At 36.4% G+C, this 21294-nt stretch overlaps 1 protein-coding gene across 1 annotated transcript; it reads right to left on the bottom strand.

The window, feature by feature from the left end:
- Positions 1 to 154: 154 nt before the first annotated feature.
- LOC132562499 (DENN domain-containing protein 11-like) lies at positions 155 to 11021 on the bottom strand. The gene is made up of 9 exons (XM_060227243.1): positions 10812 to 11021; positions 6823 to 6922; positions 6417 to 6575; positions 5533 to 5683; positions 4764 to 4902; positions 3751 to 3873; positions 3154 to 3304; positions 1621 to 1689; positions 155 to 719 (listed from the first exon to the last, which is right to left on the bottom strand). Exons 1-9 carry the CDS (start codon positions 11014 to 11016, stop codon positions 521 to 523), a joined length of 1296 nt encoding a protein of 431 aa, XP_060083226.1. The 5' UTR covers positions 11017 to 11021; the 3' UTR covers positions 155 to 520.
- Positions 11022 to 21294: the final 10273 nt, after the last annotated feature.

Raw genomic sequence — 21294 nt, 5'->3', positions numbered from 1 at the left:
CTCAGTCATGATTCAAGAGGTGAATCTGAATGAGTGGATTCTAGGTTGTTGTGGTAATTGTGACATGTACAATCATCGAAAATGATGTTATGAATTTATCCATGCATTTACATAGAATTTCAAAATGACATTCAATTTATAAATGTTGATATTTTTTAATACATGTATATTCTATTAACATTTCTAAGTTTAAATAAAGGATTTAACAAAGAAAAGTATCATTAACAATCTTGTAGATAAAAGATGAAATGGATTGTGAAAATCCATTACAGAAAGACACATTAATAGAAACCCTGGTTTCCCTTTTCTTAAACTTTTAGTTCCCATAGCAACCACATAGCAACATGGCAACAATATCCCACACCATGACCACCTTTTGTCACAGACCCATTCATTGGAAAAGAAAGTCTTTCATCGGCTTGTCCAAGGATATCCTGTCTCACACACCCACATTCACAGTGTTTCACTAATCAATGTCCATGAAAAACGCAAAGGAAAATTGTGGAAGCACCCATTACATTCACTTGGGACAACAAGGGTTGTCAACCATTAAAACAACGTCAATGCCATAGTGTTCAACAAGTTCCATGAGGAAGGAGCGATCTCCATATGGGTCAAGGCCCATGCTTTTCATGTGCTCTGATGTGAGTTGACGGTCCTGTGACATTGACACGTCTAAAAGAGTCTGGAATAGTCGGTTGTTTAATTCTGTGAAAAACCTGAAATGGAATGAAATGTATAGACTGCAGAAAGGCAACATAAAACTTGACTCTGTGAAGTTATTGGTACTTGTAATATAACATCAGGTAATAATGTCACGTTTCTATTGTTTTATTCCAGTCATTGATGTAGGAACTCTGAGTATTGAGGGCTGTGTTACAAGCAATTCAAGTGTTGAGTACTTGGAGGGCATTGTTAAAGTGAAGAACTGCTCAGAAAAGCTACCACAGCTACACTACTCATAACAGGAGCAATTATTTTACCAATGCAGCTTTCAGAGCACTGATCTACTGACTTCAGCATGGCAGGATCTCCATATTTTAAAACATCAGTCCTTCACTTAAACCTATGAGGTATGAATGTAGTTTAAGTTTTCTATAGCCCAAAGTCTTTAATGACTAACCTGATTAGTGATCAGGTATAAAATCAATGACCTGATATTAATTAATATCACATTTATCAATACTTATGAGATAGCAGATAGTGTTATTGTTACATTGTGGATAGTTTGTCAATAAAAAAATCCATAAAACTAAACGTGTCTGCAGATTTTCTTGACCCCCACGCCAGACATGTCTGTTACAATGTCTTGTGTTTGAACTTAAAGGAGTTTTGGCTATGTTTATGTCCGGATAAAAAACCAGCAAAAGTTATTTTCAACATTGAGCAGTAAAACACTTAAGTTTAATTGGTTAAATTAAAAAACTAACATAATCATTTATCCTGGCAAAAGAATAGTGAGTCACCACATTATTTTTACTCAAGATTGGTGGGAGGGGGCCTTATTACAGGGCAATGGTACAGCCTTGGGTTTTCAGCTTATTGAGCAGCAATATACATGGGCGGACTTATCACTTATTGTCAAATAAGTATAGTGATGTACTAACTCTATCAACTTACATGGTAAAGAGTTCTTCTTCATTGCAGGCTTCCTCTCCGAGCTCTTCATAGGAGAATTGGTGGGCAGACCTAAATCAGAGGTCAACAAACAAAAACATATGTATAACATATTAGATATCTGTGGGATCAATGGTTAGAAATTAAGTATTTAAGATTCTAGAAATTGTGAAATTTTAAAGTTGTTGAGCATTAACTAGAAGTAGTGTGTTGATGAAAACAAATAAATCATCATTACATGTCCATACCCCCTACCTTTATGGAAGTTACAGAATTCTATCCAATGGTTTTGTTTGGCTTTCTTAATTGTTCTGTTAAAATTGGTTTTTGGGGCTATTCTATAAGATTTCTGAGGGTTCTTTCTTGCATTCTCTCTCCTATTTATGTTTGATGTGTTTTGCTATGGTGCAAGCCTCATTCCACTTGGGGTTGTGTTTTCTGTTTCATGCCTAAGGTTTTTGGGATGCACTTGGATATAGTTTTGACAAGTATTTGTGTGGAGATTTCTGTGGATGCAGCTTTGACAAGTATTTGTGTGGAGATTTCTGTGGATGCAGCTTTGACAAGTATTTGTGTGGAGATTTCTGTGGATGCAGCTTTGACAAGTATTTGTGTGGAGATTTCTGTGGATGCAGCTTTGACAAGTATTTGTGTGGAGATTTCTGTGGATGCAGCTTTGACAAGTATTTGTGTGGAGATTTCTGTGGATGCAGCTTTGACAAGTATTTGTGTGGAGATTTCTGTGGATGCAGCTTTGACAAGTATTTGTGTGGAGATTTCTGTGGATGCAGCTTTGACAAGTATTTGTGTGAAGATTTCTGTGGATGCAGCTTTGACAAGTATTTGTGTGGAGATTTCTGTGGATGCAGCTTTGACAAGTATTTGTGTGGAGATTTCTGTGGATGCAGCTTTGACAAGTATTTGTGTGGAGATTTCTGTGGATGCAGCTTTGACAAGTATTTGTGTGGAGATTTCTGTGGATGCAGCTTTGACAAGTATTTGTGTGGAGATTTCTGTGGATGCAGCTTTGACAAGTATTTGTGTGGAGATTTCTGTGGATGCAGCTTTGACAAGTATTTGTGTGGAGATTTCTGTGGATGCAGCTTTGACAAGTATTTGTGTGGAGATTTCTGTGGATGCAGCTTTGACAAGTATTTGTGTGGAGATTTCTGTGGATGCAGCTTTGACAAGTATTTGTGTGGAGATTTCTGTGGATGCAGCTTTGACAAGTATTTGTGTGGAGATTTCTGTGGATGCAGCTTTGACAAGTATTTGTGTGGAGATTTCTGTGGATGCAGCTTTGACAAGTATTTGTGTGGAGATTTCTGTGGATGCAGCTTTGACAAGTATTTGTGTGAAGATTTCTGTGTACTTTTCTATATCTGTGTCTTGTATGTTGTTTATTGAGCTATTGTTACAAAGCCATTTGAATTTATCTGATTTATCTTTTAAACAAAACATATTTTGGTACATGGTATAAAAAAATATAAGGGCCACAACTCCGTTTCAAAATGTCATACTCTGTCATAAACTTACCTTTGATTGTTCAGCTTGGCATACTTGTCACGGTCAGCTTCACTGACCTTCAGCATGTCCTTGAGGATAGGGGAATGTGTCTTTATAATCTGGTTGTCTATATAGACGTCATATAGACACGTTTTCATCTCAAAGATCTTTTCTGTTGTACCTGTATATAAATAAAATCACATACACATGTAGGCAGTAAGGTGAGATTCCTACAGTATCATCAACATTATTTATTTACAAGTACACTTTTAACTACTGGCTTTGATATTATTTTTACTGATTAAATTTTACTTTCCTTTCTACAATTCCCCCCCCAAACCACCCCCTCTCAGAATTTAAACAGAATAGTGCAGTGATAAACACACAGCATATGCTATACAAAATGATATACAGAAAATGCAGTTAACACAATCATAATGTAACAAAATATGTGCAATGTGGATGCTAAAATAGAATTGCTGCTAAAATAACTTTACTGCTGATACATGTACATTTATAGTAACTTGTGAGAGATAAAAACTAACTAGAAAATGTTCACATGTAAACAGGTTATAATCAATTCAGAAACAATCTGATCTGATTTTTCCAAATCATAATGACACTTACAAGCTATATATGCTACTTCAGATTCCAATGTTTCTATATCTGCAATGTTGACATAGAAATGAGGCTTCATGTCATGTCCCAGGCCGGGGATATCACGGTTAGCTAGACAACATGCACAATACACTGAAAATATAAAGTTCAAAGGTCTTCAGTTTTACAGATGACAAAAATATTACCATAGGGCTTACTCATACTCATAGTCAAAGGAGGGCTTATTAAAATAGGCGGGCTTATTACCAGGCATGGGTTTAATGCCAGATATATAAGAGGTTTGTACAAATGTAGCTAAGAAAAGATAACTTGTTATTATAGTGTATAAAGATACTGTAATCTGTGCCAAAATAAATTCACCATAACAAAAGATATTGTTCAGAGCTTTCAATGAATTCTTTAAACATTAAAGCTGAATATTAGATCACTGACATCCAGCTATATCTTGTTGGGAAGTAGGGATGGGGGTGAGAGAGAGAGAGAGAGAGAGGGGGGGGTGTTGATGTTGTGCAAACAGTGTTTTAATACCCAAGTCTGTCCATCCCATCCCTGTCTTATCTCATCCTGTCCCACCCTATTCTGAAACAATGTCATACCCTGAGAACCTCTCAACGGATTTAATTTCTACAAACCGGTAATTACCCAATAGTGTCATAACATCATATTCATGATATGACAATGACAATATGATAATATTGTCATTGCTCTAGGTTAAAAGGTCAAAGGTCATTTGCGTAATAACACCCATAGTATAATAATAGCTGAAATCTAAGAATATTGCAATGTCAATTTTTATACCAGTGTAATCAAATACAATTTTGAATAATGTTTGCAAAATTATCAAGATTATGTGACAATCAAAACTTATTCATTAGTTCCGTTTCACATGAGATAGAAATGTTTGTAAGATGCTCTATATCTCCTAAAAAGCAAAAATTTGTTTATACACCAATTTTTCATTTGGAAAATGATTCCTCTGCACATTTCATATTATTCAGATGTGATACAAACCCTATACTCACCCCTATAACACACAACTCCAATAGGAGGAGGAGAAAAAAACAGCAGCCTTCGTTGTAGTAGAGCAAACTTCCATAGCACAAATATACTCTCACCAAAAAATTTTATAAATTGTGAAAAGCAACCAGCCGGGTGCGTTATCTGAAAGAAAAGAAGAAAGATCAGTCTTCATCACAACATCTTTTAATTTGGTGATATCTGTACCAGTGATGTGGATAAGGAGTGATTGTAATCAAGTACGATTACCACACAATAAGCCCAGGGACATTAAATTACTTCTGGTATAAATTCAAGTGAAGGGTAGTTGATGGATTAGTATGACGTGAACAGCCAGTGTCATTTTGAGGTGAGGTCTCTTTGTAGTAGCTTGTGGCTACCTCAATGAACAAATTACGAGAGGTCCATCACATGTCCTTCAGAGCAATTAGGGTATTTTTTATTGCGGCCTTCGCAGTTAATGGGCTTACTACCAGATCATAAAACATCATAGATAAGTAATTTTACAAAACATCGAATATGGGTGGGGTTATTTCAAGTTATTGGCAGAAAAATTATGGATGTTTTAGTTCTTACAAATGAACATGCCAATCTATTTACATTTCTACATCAGTACTACTATATAGACAAGGCAGAAAGATGTGTAATTTATGAAAAGATAAATGCTTTCCAAGGTGTAATAGTTATGATGTCAGTATTGCGGACAAGTAATTCACAGTCATGATTGAGTACAGAAATATTTTCCCCCATTATAGCTCCAGGACATACACTGACCTTCATTTCTGGGAGATCTCTACTGGGTGTGGAGGGGGAGGAGTTAGAGGACGACATTCCACTGATCGCACTGTCACTTGTTAGGGTTCCCTTTTTATCCTGGTAAAACGCATGCAGCTGTGAGTAGTTACCTGGTGTCTCTAGTTGGTGCCTGTTTAAAATATGAAAATATTGATAACTTCAGGTAAATACTGCAAAATACGTTGTTTTTTTTTTTAAAATAAGGATCAGAAATATCGGCTAAATCATAGAATGAAATGTCATAGATGGTTGAAGAAAAACATAGATACATACTTAAACCTGCTTTTAGGGGCACCTGTAGCTGTAAGTGTGCATGCTTTAACAAAAGCTTATTGGTTTCCTAATTTCACAAACAAAACCTTGTATATTAGGGTCACTGGTTCGGGTTCCAGTGTTTTTCAATTCACAACACCTGCAACTGTACACAATGGCCTTCTGCCTATAAATACAACTTTTCTATGCTCCGTTCAGTATCCTTTACAGACAAGTTTGGAAGTAAATATCATTGTGATATCATAATTACATATAAAATCTAGAGAATTTTGGAAACAAATACAAAATCATTATTACCATATTCATCATGAGGCAAATACGAAAATTCCTGCTCAAACAGTGATGGATATGGGTGGGTGGGCTTCTCACCAGACAGACAGGGCTTATAACTCAATAAATATTGAAATTTTCTATACCGTATTTATCTGGTGATAGGCCCATGCCTGGCAATAAACCCACCAGTATCTTTCTTCACTTCGACATACATAACAACAATAGGAATTAAATAGTCCTATAATAAGCCAAGTCCCCTTTTTAAGGAGTCAATGTAATGTCTGGGTTTATTGCAGGAAAAACATTACAATACGTACCTAACTTGTGTTTCTAAGAATTGCATGTGTCTATACAGTAGTGTGTAAGATGTTGACAGAATGCCCACAGATTTCATCCTGGCTCCCCGCTCTATCTCGCTTTCCACTGGCATGTTTTCAAAACAGGCCAAACCATAAAGATTTTCCATTCGGAAATACCTGTAATATTCTAAACTTATTACATGAATTTACCACAAGCTGAGACTTGAGGACTATCATATATCTTTTATCCTATTCAATTTAGGCTTGAATTCATTGGTAGAAAAATAGGATTTTTGAATTATTAACTGGCTAAAAATTGCTGTTTTCAATGAATATTATTTAAAAAACTATTGCAATTTGTTTAAATGTACATATGTAAATTTTGAGGTAACATCTTAGTTAAGTGCTACGAAGATCTACTGACACAAAATCCTTTGTCATGGTATGTGATCCGCTGACCATGGCCTTGAACTCCACTCCATCAAGGTCAAAATCCTCTGGCATGCACCATTCAATCATGTTTCCTGAAACACATACAAGATTTGAATTAAAAGGTATATGCTACATGCACTACTATTAGGAATTAGATATAAGGATATACCAAGGGTGTTTCCTCTAAATTTAAAAAGCATCACTTGGAGTATTCTTACTACAACTAAGCTTGTGAGATATTATACATTAGAAATAACATTGAATTACAATGAGTGTTTTTCCTAATTAATCATATTCAAATGAGGTGATTTGGAGGTTTGCGGTTACTCTGTACCATTCTGTAACACAAGTATCCTGGACCAAGGATTACGCCATGCATAATTTTATTCCATGACAACTATACAGATCAAAGAACATCTAAAATGGACTATGGTTGCCAATCTAGCTACTTTGAACATCAGAAGATAAAAGTCATTCACACATATTGTTGGTATACACAGACAATATGCCGTATAAAGTGTCAGGTAGCTGTAATAATTTATTTGTTGCATTTATTACCCCATGAACAGTCATTTTATTTGAAATCTCCCTGAAGTAGCTGGTGGCTACCTCAATGAACAAGATATGGGAGATCTGCTGCATGTCATCCAGAGAAATTAGGGTGAAGTGCCTTGCCCATAGACACAACATGTTAGTACAGACCGGTCCGTTTCTCAGCTTCCTGAGAAACAAAAACCGCCACAGGTAGAGAACGTTGAATTATGGACCTCTGATTTTCACATGAGGTTACGTAGGCTTACACTCTAACCAAATCAGCTATCATACCCCTACTAGCTATAACAAAGGATTGCAAAATTTCACAAACATAACACCTGGAACTAGCCATTTTTATGTCAAGTCCAGTGAGACTTTTCAATAAAAACTATTAATACAATTTTGGCTAACTTGCAAAATTTTTCCAAGAATAAAAGAAAAATATAAACTCAAAACTTGAAAGCGGTTCAGTCAGCGACAAAATTTGAAGTGAATACACAATGTTAAAAATATTTTGATATCAACTCTTTTTATTCAAACACAGCACCAGCAAATATTCACAAATGCAGTTTAAGCCTCAGATGTCTTTATTTTAATATTCCTTTGGACATTGTTTTCAGTCCTCACCCATTTCAAGGGGTTTCCAAGACTTTCATCTTACTATCTTTCCACCGTTCCAAAACTTAAAAACTACAACAGCCCCCTAGGGAATAACTTATACTCCCAAAAGTCAGGCCACTGGATTTCACTGTAGGGGTTATGGAACTTAGTTAATATATGTCGGGCTATAAAAATGAGTAAAGATATAAAAAGCATTGCAGGGCATAACTCAGGTAAGAATTGAAATTTGACCTTGAGCTCAGACCCTGTGACCTTCTTTTCTTAATATGGACCAACTTGGCTTCATAGTGCTATAACATAATATGCATGAATGAAAGGATATTGTTTCACTTTGTGCTATCTAATGTCATCACACAAGGGCCATAACTCTAATAAAAATTGGCGGAAGCCAATGGTATTCCAGGAGACACAAGAATATGTCATTCATAACATGTGTGCTAAGTTTCATCAAAATCCATTGATACAGTTGGGAGGAATGGAACAATTTGTGCTATCAACAATCATCATGCGACAAGGGCCATAACTCTGATAAGAATTGGCAGAACTGAATGGTGTTTAAGGAGACTCAAGAACACATCATGTGTAAATGTTTGCCAGGTTTTGTCAAAATCAATGCAAAATCTTTGGAGAAGTAAACGGTACATAATTGTGTCCAACGGAGAAGCTGATTCCAGTATACCCCCACCACCCCACTCCCTCCCTATTCCTCATTTCTTTGCTGGGTTACATCAAACCCAATGTGGGTGGACAGACGGTGCTACAGATAATACACTCAAGTTTTTACCACATGTACAGCAACTTAGTCATGAATTCTCGAGTGGATGCTGAAAGGATTGGAGTCCCCTCTTTCGTACTATTTATATCCTGCAAAAAGCCTTCGAAGGCAAACATATCACTTTTTACTCAAAGTCAGGTGGGTGGGCTTATTACAGGACATAAGAATAGCAATAGTTTCAATACTTAATTCTGAACAGTCTTAAGATATTATGCGTGGGATTATTGCCAGGAATTTTAATTGATAAAGTTTCTATTTTCAAAACATATCTTAATATGCATTTCATTTTGGACATTAGAAAGTGTACCAACGCCAAAATGGTTCTCTAATCTAGTCTCCAGGACATCTATCTATCCCTTATTTTTTCTTTCTTTTTTGCCATGGTTGATCAACTATAACAAAGAAACAAATTGTGGTGATGGAGAACAACAAAGAAAAATATAAAATCCTGAAAAGATGATCAGAACCCTTTGAACAAGAAATCTCGACAAATGATTCATCAAAAAAAAAACAAGTCATGGATTTCTAATCAACTCTGTTACTATTCAATTCCACAAGTAACTTTAACAGTTTGATTTCGTTATCAGAATACACTGGATCAATAACAGCAGGTGTTGATGTAACATGTGTTATAGATCAAAACTGGTTTAAACTTGAAACATATCATCTGAATAAGGATCAATATCAACTCATATAACTGGCTGGTATCAAATATTAAATCCAGGTACAATTTCTTTATCAACCTCTAAAAACAGGTGTGACGACGAACCAGCTGTCAAGTGATGATATAAGGTGATTATGGTGATTTTGGGAGGAAGGGAGAGAAGTGATTTGGGATAAACACCTCAGATCGTTAAAGGGATGGACTTATCACAGGACAATGTAACATTTTTTGTTTATAATTTTTTTAAACAGTGATAGATATATTATAAATAAGCACATTACCACTGAACCCCTCCCCCCCCCCCCCCAACCCCTCACTACCTACCATCCCCCTATCACTGGTAATAAAATGTTCTAGTGCTATGAACTCCTATCTGACAGTTGAATAACCAAAGCAAACCTTTGATAAGAACATCTAGATCTTTTGGGTCACCTCCCCAACTATTCAAGAAGGAAAAGGTACGAGGTCATGTGCTCGTGCAGTCCACATATTTTCTCTCTGTACTCTGGTTTCTTCTAACAGTATCAATGCAAAACTCCTTGCAAGCTTTAATTTGTACCAACAAGAGTGATTAGTATAAACAGATAACTTGTTTCGAAACTGTGATAAAACATATAAATAAAATTTACAGTTAAAAGTAAAATTGCTGCCATGAAACTAGGAGCAGATTTAACGATTGACGACACTGTCCCTAACTTTTTTAAGGAGGTTTAGCATTTCTCACATTCCTAAAACAAAGAAAGAAACATAAACTTTATTTACTTGATATAAACATCATCTTATTTACGAAACTAAGGCTATAAGGTGATATGCAAACTTATATAAATCACTCTTGTTGACCTGGATGGAAGAATGCGAGGGGTCTCCCTGAGTAACCCACTTGGTCGTGCAGGTGACCCCATACTTTTTCACATCCAATTTGCATATCAAACTCTGCTGCCAAAATGAAAGGCATAGCATAACCCGACCACCCTAATTCACGTGTTACTACCCGGGTATATCCCCAGACTTCAAGCTTATGTATTATTCAACTGAAATATTTAGCTTAAAGAGAAACTCTCAAAAGCCATTTTACCAGGAAATGGTAGTGAACAGTCAGGCTAGTATATCCAGCTTGTTTTTTTACTGATTATGTTGAAGACTTAAGCCGAAGTCAAACTTTTGTTACCGCCTATATATATCATGGTAATCATCTACGTATTCATATTGGTCAATTGGTCACTGTTGGACGTTGGTCAGTTGGTAGGTTTACAACAAAAGATATTCAGCATAGTTTAAATTGAACCAGCTGATGCCATGAATAAATAATGGTTACACGTTTACATGTTCCGCAAACCATTCTGAAGTGAACAGTACTGGATGTTTAAGGCATGTTAGGGTAGTATACCTGATCGCGTATCAAACGTCACAACAAAAACACAAACGATGTGATCCGTTTCGCTCAGTGGCAGAGGCAATATGAAGTCGTCCGCAGGGTCACCAAGTCCGGGAAACTGTGAAGGAAGGCGGTAGTTAGTTTTTCTATTCCGAGGTCCATCATAATCGTCCTCTTCCGAGAACTTCAGCAGCGGAGCTCTCTCGTCCGCCGCCATGATAAAATTTATTATCGATTCGACGTTTCACTTCGAAGTTAAAATTAGTTAGAGTTATCTCCCTTCCACCACTGAGTAAATGGCCCACAAGGCCTGATTTTCTCTGAGCTTTTAGACTTTTGGTAACTATTTTACAACTGCAGGCTCTGCACGGGCTTTCGACCATGTTTACTTTTCTGATCACAAGGAATTCACTTTTAATGTTTCGACGTTCATGTTCATATAGTTATTCATGTTTGGGAGTTCCTTTTCCCTACGTTTTCCTTAAAAATGTAATTGGTATATCGCACCTTCTTAATCGGTACATATCGACAATGATATTAGCTTAGTGATAGCTACTATTACGATGCAACGGTTAATGAAACGCGTTTGAGGTTATACAGGGTCACACGGCTGTTTTGATGACTGGTCAAGAGCGAAATGACACAAGGAAGAAAATTGATTGCTTTTTTAAAAATTATTATTATCATTTTTTGTGTGTGTCGCGGAGGGGGTTTAAGTAGCCTCACAATATGATCACATTAGTCACCTCTCAAGATCACAGTGGTCGCTTTCGATCACATTAGTCACCTCTCAAGATCACAGTGGTCGCTTTCGATCACATAAGTTACGTGTCGAGGTCACTATAGCCTCTTATGATCACACATAAGTCGCCGACCAAAGACACAGTGACTTTTCATGTTTATATTAATCGCCACTCACTTGTATTTAATGGGGTACGCCAGGTCTTTTCGATCCTATGAAAGTCCGCAATGTGTTTTATTTAATTCAAATATTTTTCGCATCACCCTGGATTGTATCTTAATTTTTGACAGATGTATAGCATAAGGAACAAGACGGCGATGATCAGTCATTAAAACTCTACATTATCAACTAAATATGAAGTTAATTTATATTTTACAGATATGATTTGGGTTCGCCTTTCATAGCTCCTCGTAATGGACACTGGAAGTCATATACAATAAACCATAAGTGATGTAGGAACTAATTTAAAACTAATTTCACATGGTCTTAATGTAAGTATACTACGAGAAACGTTTTGAGTAATTACAGACAGATTGTTGTGAAGGCTGAAACCCGGCATATCGGGAAGCGGAGTTAGAAGGGTCTCGACTGGCAGAGGTGTCGAGAGAGGGGAATGAGGAAGAGGGGGCAGACAGGATTACGGGGAAGAAGGGGAGGCAAGATTACGTATCACGAGCTTATTTAAATACTAGAGCTTAAGTTATATTGTTCATTTGAATTTGACAAAATGACTTAAACTTCTTCCTTAAGAGGAAGTATTAGATTCGAAAAAACAAGAGGCAATATGGGGGAGGGGTGTTGTGTATGTAGGGGGGGGGGGAGGAGGCAGGTGGAGAGGTGTCGGGATATGGTATGTGTATCTGTGTGCAGATCGATAGATAAACCACCAAAGAATAAAAATAAAATAGTTACCCAATTCACCATACAGTATATAATAATCTTCATATCTATGTATGCCTGGTTCTATCACTGTTGACATGTTATTATATATACATATCTATGATAATTATTAATTACACAATATTGGAAAAGTCTAAACATCTGACAAAACTGTAATTTATTGATATATGTGTTTCATTTTTATAAACATATTGCTAAAAAAATATACGTATAATAAAGAATGGAAACACTGAAGATTTTGATGACGGTATAAGGTGTTAACGAAAACGAAATCAAGGATTTTTTTCATAGATTTTATTCCATTCTGTAAAAATTGTGAAACAAATCTCATGACAAAGATACACTTTTTGTATGGAAAACTATTACCTGATGTACATACAGATACTAAACAGTTACATAAGATTTCTAAGTTAATTTTATCATATCAGAACTTTTGAATTATCATTCTGTTCTTAGTAAAGATATTGTCTGAGCTCTCGCTATAGGTACCTATTATTAACATCAAAACTTGTCGTTAAGAATTTATTCAAGTCGTAGAAAGACGCCAGATTTATCAAGCATTAGTGATATTGCACTCGGGTTAAGTCTAAGGTGTGTGGTTCGAGGCTTTCTTACCCGTAGAGATTGGTGTTTCTCAGTAACGTCCATAGACAACACTCTTTAGTCTAATTTCTCTGAACGGGATCCGTCCTTTACCCTGAAAAGTAACCACTGACTATTACAATAGGGCACCGCCTCAAAATGACTTTGGATGTTCACGGGAGCAAACAAACAAACAATTCTAATACATCAGTAATGACACACTCTTTAATTCACTCTCATACTCATATTCATTTTTCGAGCGTTTAATTTTGGTAAATTTTTGTACATGTTACATATGCGCATCACCATTATTGTAGATTTACAAAATGTCATGCCCACTCACATTGCAGTATGTAATATGTAACTGACCATTTTTAGATAAGAGACACCATGGTACACCATTTTCATTTCGATCACCATGAATTTTTTCGAAAACCCACCAGAACCTTCAACACACCCTTCACTGTGTGAAATATACATCAGGGATTAAATATGGCACGTGTCGAACTCTCACAAGACAGTGGCTTTGGTCCCTTAATGGGACCCAAATTGGAAGCGATATATTAATGGATAAAAAAACCAGGGTGCTATCAAACATTTCGGAAATGCTGAGGGTCGGAACCCAAACAGGTTTCAACGGCACTAGTAGGCTCGACATATGGTAACACCTGGACCGACAACGGACCATAAGATCCGACTACATGCTGATATCAAGTTTTTAAGTTCTTGAAAGTAATTTTATAAACATATGTCAACGGCTAATGGAGTGTTATGTAGGTCAGTATACATATAAACATGTTGCAATGTTTAGGAGAAGGACTGTAGTGTAAATGGAGGGATGCCTGGTTTAAATGGCAAAACCGGAAGTGAAAATTAGGAAGGTACAGAAGTAGAAACGGAGTAAAACAATGGCAGTGAAAATTTAGACAAAGCAACGGCACCAATATCAGTCCTATTTTCTTTGATGATGTCTTCTTATTTTCGTATTTTCTCAGTTTCCTATTATTAGGCGTTATATGACGCTTTAGTGATAAGATTAAATTTATTTTTAAAACTTCAACCGCTGTATCTGTTAACAACTTGCAGCATGTGATTAATATAAATATGAGGCAGCAAGTCAGTTGTCTAAAATTACGAGTCAAGCAAACTTTTTGCAAAACTTCTTTTTAATATCACAGAAGGAATGGTATGTTGTTACGGTGCATTAAAGTCATGGAGTTGCTTTGTGTTCTGTGAATATATCTAGAATGAGAAACCAACATTTGAGATTAAAACAGAAAACCGTCAGCATCGTTGTTGGAGTCGAGGACATGCTATCTACAGTTGTCTTACAAATCATATAATTCCCGGTCATGCGCATCCGTATCCCAGCATGACAGCTGCTGAAACTGGCCCTATATCACCCCAAGATTACGTAAGTTAATTATGACGAACAACACGACGTCCTTAGCTCGAGACAAGCACGTGCCGTCTGATTGACGACTGCAGTGAAATACGGGGGACGAACATTGAAGGCCGTAAAGAAATAGCACGTGGCACGCACTATAAATCAATATTATCTACTTTTCAATTTTGCCTCAGCTTCATGCTTTAAAAGTGTAATTTCTAAACAAAGCGAGAGTAACATTGAAGACGTTTTGAGTAAATATTACGTGATTAATATTATATAAATTACGCTAATCGGACCATGATCGGATTGGCAGTCAGAACAACTGTTAACTTCAAGGATTTAATTATATTTGATTCGAATATGAAACCATGAAAGTACAAAAGTAAATATTTACATCTGCTTTGAACCATAAACCATTTTCCAGTTGACGCATACATGTATGTCAATTTGTGTTGTGAAACTATTACGTCTTTACGTCACGTGACCACTTTTATGACGTCATTTTTTTCAAAACACAAACCGCTTTTTTCCGACAACATCGCGAATTGACACGTGGAAAATATAATACTGCAAAATCATTAATTTTCGTGGATGTTTTACTTTCGTCGATTTCGTGGGATTGTTAAATTCAAGAATTCCTATCAAACAGATAAAGATTGACATAAATTTTATTGGATTCTGTAAGACTTATCCATGAAATCAAAAGCCACAAAAATTAACATCTTGTAGAACCAAACAATCTAGCCCCACGAGAATACGTAATGTAACAGTTAACCAATAAACCGAAATACACGTATCAGCAATGAATGATTTCGCATAGCATATATTACTATTTCTGAGAAGTTGTTGAAGTCCCTACATCATAAAGTACCGTACATGTAGCGCCATTTGTTGTGACATTGGTGTTACCATGCTTGTTGTTGTTGGTGATTTAAAACTTTTTTCTGTTAAGACTGGCACAAGTGGTCTTAACAAAAATATTTTAAAGTGATTTGATACTGGAAATGATGCAATTATCGAGGGGTTTACATTTTCGCTATTTTCAAGGATAGAAAAAAAAATCAATAAACAAATAAAATAGATTAATAATCTGTCCAAGAAATCGATTGTCTTTTTAACGACATCTGTGAAGAAAACGTGATTTATTTTCTTTAACTTTGAATATTTGAACATTTACAAAAATGCAATCCCCCCACACCCCCCACACCCCTCTCTCAAAAAATAAAAAAAAAAAAAAAGAACTTGATAATATGCAGTTAGGCTGAAATTGTGGCATGCATTTTTTATGTACAGGTCACTTCGTCCTTGAAATTGAAAGAAATCTTGCATATGAATAGAAGGCTGGCTTCTACACAGATCTCACAGTTTTAAATTAGAAATAAAAGTACCAGCGGATCCGATAACGAATATGTTTAGTAAAAATATATGTTTTGGTGTTTTTTTATTTTATAATTGATCGAAAACAATGATGTCCAGCTAAGATTTGCTGTGGACACAGCTTGCTTCAGTTTGACACTAATTGTTGTATGGGATGTTAAACTTGCTCAGCAGAATGTAAATATTACGTCACATTGAGCATATAGTTTCTAATTAAGTCATTTAGAAATTCAATCTGGCAACTTCAAGCGTCTTTATGAATCAGATTGAGGAGGCAAACAGCACGCGCACCTGGGGCTTGTTCGATTTACACACATGCAGATAAACAGATAATTGTTGACAGGGTGTTGAATAATTGTTAATCACGAGGTGTATATGTTTATGGATTTTGCCGTTAGTTTTAGTGCCAGTTATTATGAAATGAAGTGCCGATCTCCCACTGGAATCTCCCGTTTGTTAGTCTGGTGTCCGCTGAGTTTTATTAGTCAACTTCAGATATCTATTACGTAATACAAGATATGTTTGTGGATGAATTCTGTAATTGAGGCTTACGCGCTACATATAAATCTCATATGTAACAATCAGAAACATCGCTAGTTTATCGTGAGGTAATACGTTATATGTTTTTATATATTGAAGATGATTGAGTATACTTCGGTAGGACATTTATATATATATATATATATATATATGAAACTGAGATCAGGTAGTTGTCATTTTTCGACTGTTGTATTTATTTCCAGTTACCTGCTAGCCACGTTTTAATTCTCTCGCATAGTGGCATGGTTCAGAAAATACACATGTACTTGACGCTGTTCTAAAATATGTGAAGTATGAAAATCACAAAATGTATCTAATTATTGGCTGCTGCACCTCCTCGCCATGGCGTTGACTTTTCTTTTGATCTCTTTCATTGTTTGACTCTACTATATCTCGCCCTAAATTATGAAAAGGTGATATTCCATTGTGTGTCTTTTGTACAATATTTGGAGACTGAACAATAAATAAATAAATAAATAAATAAATAGATAAATAAATAAATAAATAAATAAATAAAAATGAAATATGAAACTTGCCAGCATGTAGCTCTTCATTAACAGTTTGGGCATTACTGGTGAAATACCGCGATGTTTAGGATGTGTGTAGCACACTTTCAAAAAAATATACCTTAATGGTAATAAATATGTTTCAAAAATGTTAGAAACATGACGGATGTTATATGACTGAAATGTCTTATTTTTGAGATGGTCTCGTCAACGAGGTTTTACTGCTGCACAGTTCTCTCATGGGACTACACAAATATGAATCATGGCATTATCTATGAAATTTGATAACATGTTAAAATAAAATCACTCAACATCATCTATTCAATGCAAATCAAAATCTGTATCATGATAAACATACTTTGTCTCCGGTGTACGTATGATTTGATGATAGTTAGTGTATCGCTCAAATCTGATACAAGTCATAGAATTACTGACCCATATTTAAACTTATAAACCGCAAATCATAAAAATAAACATGTGTATTAAATAAAAAATTCGAAAATGATAGATTTGATATAACGACTGTTTTTACATATGTATATAATTCCGTGGTGTATGCTTTTTATTGCTGAATATACATTCATAAACGTTTATAGTTCTGTATCTTGTAACGAAATCATATTTGAAATTATCACCAGAACTTTACAGGATAATGACTTCATTTTAATGAAAATCGCACGCTTCGCCAAATTGCTGGCAGATGTAGCGAAGAAGTCCGTAAGCCCTGTCGTTACGAAGTAACTTTCACGCGGGTCGAGTGTACGGTTTCGCCAATTAAGCTCAAGAACATTCCTGCCTCCCGTTATGTGCAAAAATTCAGAAATTTGGTTTTAATCAAACAAACGTTAAACTACAGCGTCGATAGAATTTCTGCTTTTATAATTCTGCAGTAAAACACAAGTTCTGTTCATTTTTTGTAGAGGGTTCTGAGTATCATCTAGATATTTTTTGTTGGGTGCGTTCGACTATGCGCTGCAACCGCCAAAGACTCCTCCGTGAAATGATTAACTTAGATATACATTTGCCGGCTTGTTTTTCATTATTTCAGTACGAACAAACAACATGCAAATTCAGTTTTAAAATGACAGATCGATCTTACATAGCAATTTAAAAAACGCGAGTTTTAGACAGAAATGTCATCGCCCGTATTTTTGAGGAACCCAAAACACGACTGGAAGTAAGCAAATTCAATCTGGACCTTCTGATTGCCTAGAAGTATAGATGTCATATATTCAATATAATAAAAAAAACCCCATTCCAATGCGCTTAAAAAATGGTCGAATAATATCTTTTATCCTGCCATTCGATTATAACAAAGTTCCAGATTCGTTTCCGCAACAGAGTTTACTTATCTACTAAGTAATATATGTTTCCATCGTCACAATGAGTTTCGTGAGGGTCACAAAGTGTTCATAAAACCAGATAAATAATAAATAAATAAACTACCATTAACTCATTAACGAGAATAAGGCTACACAGGACCTCATTAATGTCTTAAAGGATGATCCACTCAATAAGGCTACACAGGACCTCATTAATGTCTTAAAGGATGATCCACTCACTAAGGCTACACAGGACCTCATTAATGTCTTAAAGGGTGATCCACTCACTAAGGCTACACAGGACCTCATTAATGTCTTAAATGGTGATCCACTCACTAAGGCTACACAGGACCTCAGAAATGTCTTAAAGGGTGATCCGCTCAATAAGGCTACACATGACCTCAGAAATGTCTTACAGGGTGATCCACTCACTAAGGCTACACAGGACCTCAGAAATGTCTTAAAGGGTGACCCACTCATTAAGGCTACACAGGACCTCAGAAATGTCTTAAAGGGTGACCCACTCATTAAGGCTACACAGGACCTCAGAAATGTCTTAAAGGGTGACCCACTCACTAAGGCTACACAGGACCTCAGAAATGTCTTAAAGGGTGACCCACTCATTAAGGCTACACAGGACCTCAGAAATGTCTTAAAGGGTGACCCACTCATTAAGGCTACACAGGACCTCAGAAATGTCTTAAAGGGTGATCCACTCACTAAGGCTACACAGGACCTCAGAAATGTCTTAAAGGGTGACCCACTCATTAAGGCTACACAGGACCTCAGAAATGTCTTAAAGGGTGACCCACTCATTAAGGCTACACAGGACCTCAGAAATGTCTTAAAGGGTGACCCACTCATTAAGGCTACACAGGACCTCAGAAATGTCTTAAAGGGTGACCCACTCATTAAGGCTACACAGGACCTCAGAAATGTCTTAAAGGGTGATCCACTCGATAAAGCTACACAGGACCTCAGAAATGTCTTAAAGGGTGACCCACTCATTAAGGCTACACAGGACCTCAGAAATGTCTTAAAGGGTGACCCACTCATTAAGGCTACACAGGACCTCAGAAATGTCTTAAAGGGTGACCCACTCATTAAGGCTACACAGGACCTCAGAAATGTCTTAAAGGGTGATCCACTCGATAAAGCTTTACGGGACCAAACATTTTCTTAATGGGCGATTATATCAATAAGGCCACACAGGATTTCCACCATTTATTTATTAGGGTAATTGATTAAGATACAGATTAACAAGGTAAAACTGAAAGAATATCGATCATCTATGTAACAGTTGGTGATACGTTTGTTTTTCCCTTCAATGTCTGCTAACAAATACAAGGCATGCTCATTAATCGCCACAGTCCACCATGTTGTGAAGCACGACAGGCTATAGATTTTCTGAATGTTTATTGTGGTCACTTCGTTTATAAATTGGTAGCGAATAGACCGTTCCGTCATCTATCATGAATATTCATGAAGGTGTTACTGTCAGGATGTTGTTTGCAGGGTTTTCGCCTCATGATCAGTCGGAGTTATTTAAGGCATGGCCTCTTGTATCAGCTGGTGGATACTTCGGTGAATAGAATAAGGGAGGCTCATTCTGAGCAATTGCACCTTGCCCAATTACACAACTTATAGTTATAAGATTTTTAAGCTATGTTAAGCTACATGACGTCTTTTGCGACTGTAACAGTGACCATTGTGTCAGCGTGATTGGTGTCCCTGGGCGCCACAAGATCAGCGGAAGTTACAAAACATCCCAGGGTATATATATACAGTTGCAGTTGAATATACCATTTAAAAAAATTCTATGACCAGAGTTGCTGTTTCGTACACTCACGTTCTAAGTTGGAATGCGACTGTTATTGAGTCGAAGGAACGACAACTCGTTCAAATTTAATCAATAGCTTTGCCCGTTACCAAGATGCTGTCCTATACAGAGCGTACTCTTTACAATTCTTTGTTGCATTAACTGGACGCTTGTACTTGTGTTTCAATAAGACAATAATCAACGGTTTACTTCGGATACGTCCTGCTGAGCTTCGTCGTGTGTTCTCTTCCGCATGGGTGTGGTGACACCAGTGGACACGCCCGTACACAAGGGAACAGAACGTTAATGTCTTTTATACGACCTTTCGCGAGTACATGACGTTTGCAGCTAGACCACGCCCTCTGTTATTAACACAAATGGAAACCATATTCCCATCCACTCATGGAAAAAAATGTCTTCAAACAGTTACATAATCACTGGCGACACTTTCTAGATAATTAAGAAAACGCAACCTGTTTCAACAAAACTAACGCTCGTCATTTAAGATATGAAGTGCACATTGTCGCAATGACTCTGATTTAATTAAAGACGTTTTTAAAACGTTACCTAGTCTCTAAGTGAACGATAATTTCAAAGATATATAGATACAATCACACCATTACATTACCGTGTACTTGTTTTACAATGTCATAACGTGTTTCTTTTTTCTCTTGCTTTTCTATTTCGTTTCGACAACTTTGTAATTTCAAAATTGAAATAAAATCTCTTTCAAAATCTTAATGGGAATGTTAACCCCATTTTTAACCTTAGCTGAGAAAAGAGAAAAAGTCCCAGTGTCAACCTAATTATACTGATTAAATATAATTTTTTGAAATCTAGGTCGTTTGTGAGTTTGGCTTTGTTGTAGTAAATCAGGAGGAGTTAATCTCACGAGAGATCAAGATTTAATTATATGCATGCGTCGCGCGTGCCTTCTTACTATCGTTTACATCATGTGCGAGAGAAACATCAAACCTGCACCAGGCTATGAAAGTCGGGTCTGAGAGACGCTTGAAGATTTGGGGCCACACAATATGTCTTTGATGTGGGACGACGAACATTGTTGGGGAGATTTGAGTACCCGTAAGATGCGGTAACACATTTCGAATCTGTAGCACCCATCGTCTCCGGAATGTGGTCGAAATACCACCATACCTCCATCTCTCTCAAACAAGGAAGCGACACTTTCCTAACACTCTTCACATTTATTAGATGGCATGCTCGAGCAAATACAAAGTTATAAAACAGTGGAGATTATTGCTTATATGTCATTAATAAATAATGAAAACTGAAATTATATATGCCAGCATCAAAATA

This window comes from Ylistrum balloti, unplaced genomic scaffold, assembly GCF_031769215.1.
Source record: "Ylistrum balloti isolate Yb309-2 unplaced genomic scaffold, AGI_CSIRO_Ybal_v1 Utg371438, whole genome shotgun sequence".
Classification (NCBI taxonomy): Eukaryota; Metazoa; Mollusca; class Bivalvia; order Pectinida; family Pectinidae; genus Ylistrum; species Ylistrum balloti.
Note: the sequence above shows the minus strand (reverse complement) of the source record. Positions and strands in the feature narration are given on the sequence as shown.

What these genes read in the sequence shown, in the direction of transcription:
- LOC132562499 (XM_060227243.1), bottom strand. Translation starts at nt 11,016, where the DNA reads ATGGCGGCGGACGAGAGAGCTCCGCTGCTGAAGTTCTCGGAAGAGGAC. An exon ending in GACGTTTGATACGCGATCAG is followed by an intron (nt 6,923 to 10,811) that starts GTATACTACCCT and finishes TATGTGTTTCAG; the next exon opens with GAAACATGATTGAATGGTGC. An exon ending in TGAAGTAGCATATATAGCTT is followed by an intron (nt 3,305 to 3,750) that starts GTAAGTGTCATT and finishes ATTTATATACAG; the next exon opens with GTACAACAGAAAAGATCTTT.